Here is a 5,956-nt window from a genome sequence, read left to right as displayed (position 1 = left end):
GAAACTGTGGATCCAGAAACGGCTGCACTGTTGGCTGATGAGTTTTGATATAGTCGATAGTTTTTGGGTTTTAAAAATGTAATAAAATATTGGTGTGTTACTTAGTCGTAAATCTCTGTTAGCTTATCCTTGAGAACATACATTACTTATTTTTTATAGTATACTAGCAAACTTGGCGAACTTCGTTTCGCTACCAGATGGCTGTATGTGAAAAATTAATTTCCCGTTTTTCTGTTGAAATTTTCCCTGAATTTTCTTTGCTATAAACCTCACGGAGGCCGAGACCTTTCCAACGAATGCAAAACCGTGGAAATCGGTTCGTGCGTTTTGGAGTTATAGCGTCAGGAAGGAAAACCCGACTTATTTTTATATAGTAGATGAGTTATGAATGAATGAGTAAATGAATAATTAATGTTCAATAAATTTTAAGTAACAACTTTGAAGTAAATTATAAATAATGCATTTATTTAACAAATAATTTACAATTTAATTGTTCTCTCTGTTTCAAAGACTGAATATAAATTTCCAACTTTTTTTGGAAGTCTTGTCGACTGATTAATTTTACACTATCATTAACATCTGCTTGGCGGTTAGCTTTCAGCCACTCTGTGGTTTTCGTGCGTAACTTTTTTTTTGTGATCGATCTGGCCAGTGGAGAAATGTTATCGAACCTCTTTATGAATTGTTTACATTTATTAATTGCATCTTCTTTATCTATGGCAACTTCGTCGATGAGTCCTAACTGTAAAAAAGATACGGGAAATTAACAAATAATGACAATTCAATAATGATGAATTAATATAAATAAAAACACCTAATACGGGTACATTTCTGGAATGTACGTTTTTGTATTATAACTAGCTGTGCCGCGGTTTCACCCGCGCAAGTCCGTATCCCGTAGGAATATCGGGATAAAAGTTGCCTATATGTTATTCCAGTTGTCCAGATGTCTAGGTACCAAATTTCATTCAGCAATCGGTTCAGCAGTTATTGTGTGAAAGAGCAACAAACACACACATCCTTACAAACTTTCGCATTTATAATATTAGTAGGGTTAAGTAGATCAGGATAGGATACAATTTAGCAATTCTGAATGTAAAAGTTATACGATACAGTATTTAAACGTTAAACCAAGCAACTTACATTCCTATTCACTTGAACCTATGACGTAAATGATTCTAACCTTGGTAGTATTTTTTCACATTTTCTTTACATTGGTTAAATTTATAGTGAAACAAAAATCCACTAAAACGGTGGAAAAAATTTATAGGACAGATAAATCGATCAAGGCGAGATTCGAATCCGCGTTCTTTGTCGTACCGTGGCAAAACTACATGGTCGAATATCTTTTAAATTTTACAAATATCTATAAGTACTAAAACGTATAAAAAGTGTAAATACCTCGAAAGCCTCTTCAACAGTAAACATTTTGCCAGTAGTGAGCGCTATTTCTGCCTGCCGCGGTGATATAGTGCTACGTAAGGCATCTATAATCCATATTGGGGGGCTGACTCCAAGGGTCGTCTCGTTCAAGCCTATCTTGTATTTACCGCTCACCATGGTACGGTATTCGCATGATGTAGCTATTATGCAACCGCCTGCTGGTGCTTGACCCTATATTTGTTAAATTCACGTGAAAAATTCGTTATCTATTTTGTTTCTAAGTTATTGTTGAGAAATCTAGACATTTGTACGTGATCCCAACTAAAGGAAATAAAATTAAAATGAAAATACCATTTTTTGGGATATCATTTGTTCTTTTTCAAATTATTAAATAAAACTATACTCTGGATATTGTTACACCTAATTGCTGATACAATTATTAAAGTATAAGACGAATCTAATAAAAAAAAATTATAATGTAAAGTTGTAGAGATTGTTTGTTTAAACGCTGTAATGTTAGGAACTACTGGACCTACCTATTGCAAATATTCAATCGAGGTTTTTAAATGTATTCTTAGTGCAGTATTTTACTCACGCAATAAACTTAACATAGGTTTTTTCTTTAAATTTGTTGAGCAACAGTTTTTCTTTGTTGTTGGAACCTTTGTGTAAATGATGACGCTGCACCGTCAAGAACATTTCAACATGCGCTATCAACTCAGAAACACGCAATGTTTTCCTGAACATGTTGATTTATATTAAATGTTTACTATGACTGCGGGGTTTCATGTAGGAAGAAAGAATCGCGAACCACGATATAGATACGTAAGTAAATAGAGCAATGCAAGCCGACACTTTTCTACGTGTTACTTAGTTTATGGCTGTGTTGGTTAGGTATTCTCAACTACAGATCGGTAAAACGCCTATGATAATGATGATAATGATAGTAAAAGAGTAAACTAACTAAACCTCACATTTTTACTCAATAGCACATTAAATACTTTTAAAATGTTTTACTTGTGTAGGTAGGTACCTAAGTCATTACAATTTTTTGAAATTAACTGCCAACGACTCTCAAGTTTCCGACTTACTATGAGAACATTTCTTAATAAGTTATCTCTATATTGGCACATAATTTGGTAATAAATGGTCAATTGAATTTTGAAAATATAAATGAACGCGCGTTTAACGTTCAAATATTATAAAGGCACTTATAACCAAAAGCCAAGGAATAATAATTATTAAATAGCTCCAATAACTTACAGTTATGGCGGCTGCAGTAATAAATGAAGATTCAAAGATCTTTAGCCAAACTTCTTGGAACGTTGACCAAAACAAAGCTGCTCTCTTAAGATCTGGCTTGTTCATCTCCATTAAATCTAGACCAGCAGTAAATACTGTAGGTGTAGCCTGAAGAAAGTATGTCAAAAATTGTAATAATTGTTGAGTAATAATATATTGCACGATACTTCCTAAATTTAGTTTAATGGAAAACACGCTTAGGTAATGATAGTTACGTACCAAACCCTGTAATTGAAATATTATATTGCGGTTTAAGATAACGTTGAGAAAATCTTTCTGAATTTAAACCGCGCCTACATTAAGGTAGGTTAAAATGTAAATATTTTATAATAACATCAAAATATATTGTAAAACATAGAGTATCTACTTACAGATGTGAATATCAATGCTTTAAATTTATTTTGGGCTGCTTCATCTAATATTTTATCAATTTCTTGTAATAGTTCTAAATTAAGGCTATTGACTGGGGGTCGATTTAAAGTAAGAATCGCTACACCTTCATTGTCAACACTGAGATTAGAAAGACTTCCACTAGACAGAGGCCTTATACTTTTGGCTATTTTCATTATTTTTGGTATTCCTTGCCGAGTAAAAATCATTTTGATAGTTGATACTATTTTCAGTTAAAATCGAATATTCCCGATAAATATTGAGTTTTTACGGTTTATTTTATTTAAATTAACTACCTACTTGTTAAGCCAGTCTTTAGTAATGATATGACACTTGTGTGAACACGACAATAAATATATAATTAAAGTATAATCAGAAGTTCACACAGCTGTATCTAATTGCCTTCAACCTGCACCCACATGGCCCGATACGTATATATAAGTAAATTATCAAAATATGTTAACTTTCATGAAGGCAATTTTGTTGAAATACGAAATTCAGAAAATGTATTCGCCGGGCTAGAGTAATGTCCACTACTGAGCAAAGATCTAAGATTATGGTACGTTCGATCACTGATCGCCGTAGCAATTTCATTTCTTTAATATGCAATGTTCACTATGGCATTGCCTTTACGGCACCGGTAACCGATTTCAATTCAAAGCAATTTGCCATAATTCTGAGCACTTGTGGATTGACCCTTTACTGGTTCCTTTGCTTAGCCTTGAATAGCTTATTTCTCTAGTTTTAATCAGGTTTCACTGGTGGTTCGACTGATGCTAAGCGATCATCACCGCCGCTAAGGCACTACTTAGCGATTTTTTTGTTGTAGTGCCTCTACAAATCAGAAGCAGTGCCTCTGCGAATGCGATGCCTGTCTTTAATGAGTACGGGATAAGGAAAAGATTGACGACTAGAAAGAAGAAATGAACTGGAAAGGGCGAGGAAAAGGAAACGGGCCACCGGCCCCCTCATGCTCGACTTCCATATGAAAAATGTATCGATCTAAAAATGTGAACCGTCACGGGACGCCTGGCAGATGTGAAACATCGACATTATTTTTTATTTATATATATACCATCGTATAGCGTGGCAACGCGTCGCCACGGCATGCGTCGCCACGCCAGAAATCGGTTTATGTGCGGCTATAGATGTTTCACATCAAAATTTATTGAAAACTTAATTGAGCATTGGTTTTGCTAAATGCTCTTAATGTGCTGAAGAATCAGCACATTAAGAGAGACGTTATTTAATGTATCCATTTTCACGTGACACGCTTAAGCGCTCTAAACTAGTATTATAATCAAACCAAAATAAAAATTAACTATTATTTATTCAGATAAAGAATTGTATCTAACAAAGAAACATTCATTTACTTATCATATAGTATAAAAATATACATTAGTGTATATGTGTATAATTGTAAAATAATTGACATTCATTGGTATGCATTGTTTTACATTGTACAGATTAAAAATTGTATATTATACTGTAAGGTATATAACTTATTATACGATTTATTTAGCTTTCTGTTTCAAAGACTGGATGTACATTTCCAACGATTGCTGAATTTTAGGATTATTTAGGAAACCTAAAAATTCTGCGACATCAGCTTTCCTATTATCCTTTAACCACTGTGTTGTGTTTGCTCTGAATTTTTGTTTTGTAACCGCTCGCGCTAATGGCGGGATTCTGTCGAACTTCTTTATAAATCCTTTGCATTTATTTATCGCGTCCTCTTTGTCAGTTGCAACATCGTCGATTAGACCGACCTGGAAAAATATTTACATGTTGTATTATGAAAATTTATATTCTTCTGTATTGATAATTATTTGTGATTGTAGTGAAAGGTGTCGTGATATCTATGAATCCTTACTAATATATTACATATACGAAAGCGTGTATGTTTGTCTTTCTTTCACATCGATACAGAGCGGTTTAGCGACTTTATAGTACCTGTAATTTTGTGTCTGTTAGGAAGCTAGCGTGTAATGTTTAAAATTTACCCTTATTTGTTTGAACCACAGAATCGACACCGAGAGCAGTCTTTTAGGGACTTACCTTTAAAGCCTCATCAACGGTGAACATTTTGCCCGTAGTGAGCGCTATTTCAGCCTGTCTCGAAGGCACTGTATTACAAAAGCTACCCATAAACCAAGTAGGTGCCACAATACCAAGGGCCGTTTCGTTCAATCCTATCGTGAATTTACCGCTCACCATCGCGCGGTATTCGCACGATGTTGCTAATAAACACCCACCGGCTGGCGCATGACCCTGAAAATTATAAATATAAAAAAACTTGAGAGGTGTCAAGGGACACCCGGATGGAACGAAGTTCCTTTCAATTAATTAGTGAAGGAATTGTAATGAAATTCCATTTTTTTTTAAAGTCATAATAATATTTATTTTATTATTAACAAATATTATAATGTTAAATAAACTTAATCAGTAGGCTCTGTTCAATGCGAAATAGAAATGAAAATATCTGGCTTGCTTTCTATAAGAGAGAGAGACGGCCAGAGAAACATGCGACGCCGCACAGCTTACAATAGCTTACTATAGCAAAAAGTGTCGTGACAACTTTTCGTAAGATTTTTTTCCGTCTAGCCCCCTATCACAACTCGCGATAAGGAACTTCGTTCCAAAAAAAAAACACTAAACTCAATATCTCAGTTATTTTTGGTTTATTAATAATTTGCTATTGGTTTAATTAAACACGTAAAAATAAAGGATATGACGGGAAGAAAATTATTGTATAAATGTCGTTTGACATGAGTTGTTTCGCTCACTCACTGTTCAATTTTCGCTTAACCCTTGGCATGCCTGGTGGGCATAAGTTACACTGTATGCCTGGTGGGTCTCTCAGACCCCGATTTCAAAATAG

The 5,956-nt window shown here is 34.3% G+C and overlaps 3 protein-coding genes across 3 annotated transcripts in view; 1 reads left to right on the top strand and 2 right to left on the bottom strand.

Moving 5' to 3' along the window:
- The window catches only part of LOC119828200 (dynein regulatory complex subunit 3-like), a 4,386-nt gene extending 4,275 nt beyond the window's left edge, over nt 1–111 (top strand). The window contains exon 9 of the mRNA XM_038350300.1: nt 106–111. Within this exon, the coding sequence (XP_038206228.1) occupies nt 106–111 (6 nt within the window). The remainder of the gene's footprint in view (nt 1–105) is intronic.
- Nucleotides 112–190: 79 nt separating this feature from the next.
- On the bottom strand, nt 191–3,284 carry LOC119828199 (enoyl-CoA delta isomerase 1, mitochondrial-like). The gene is made up of 5 exons (XM_038350299.1): nt 3,057–3,284; nt 2,647–2,793; nt 1,402–1,614; nt 484–742; nt 191–201 (listed from the first exon to the last, which is right to left on the bottom strand). Exons 1-5 carry the CDS (start codon nt 3,282–3,284, stop codon nt 191–193), a joined length of 858 nt encoding a protein of 285 aa, XP_038206227.1.
- A 1,104-nt stretch (nt 3,285–4,388) lies between these two features.
- The window catches only part of LOC119828294 (enoyl-CoA delta isomerase 1, mitochondrial-like), a 5,819-nt gene continuing 4,251 nt past the window's right edge, over nt 4,389–5,956 (bottom strand). Inside the window, exons 4-5 of the mRNA XM_038350411.1 lie at nt 5,134–5,346; nt 4,389–4,844 (exon numbers count right to left, since the gene is read on the bottom strand). Of these exons, the coding sequence (XP_038206339.1) occupies nt 4,590–4,844; nt 5,134–5,346 (468 nt within the window). The 3' untranslated portion in view covers nt 4,389–4,589. The remainder of the gene's footprint in view (nt 4,845–5,133; nt 5,347–5,956) is intronic.

This window comes from Zerene cesonia, chromosome 7, assembly GCF_012273895.1.
Source record: "Zerene cesonia ecotype Mississippi chromosome 7, Zerene_cesonia_1.1, whole genome shotgun sequence".
NCBI classification, from domain to species: Eukaryota; Metazoa; Arthropoda; class Insecta; order Lepidoptera; family Pieridae; genus Zerene; species Zerene cesonia.
Note: the sequence above shows the minus strand (reverse complement) of the source record. Positions and strands in the feature narration are given on the sequence as shown.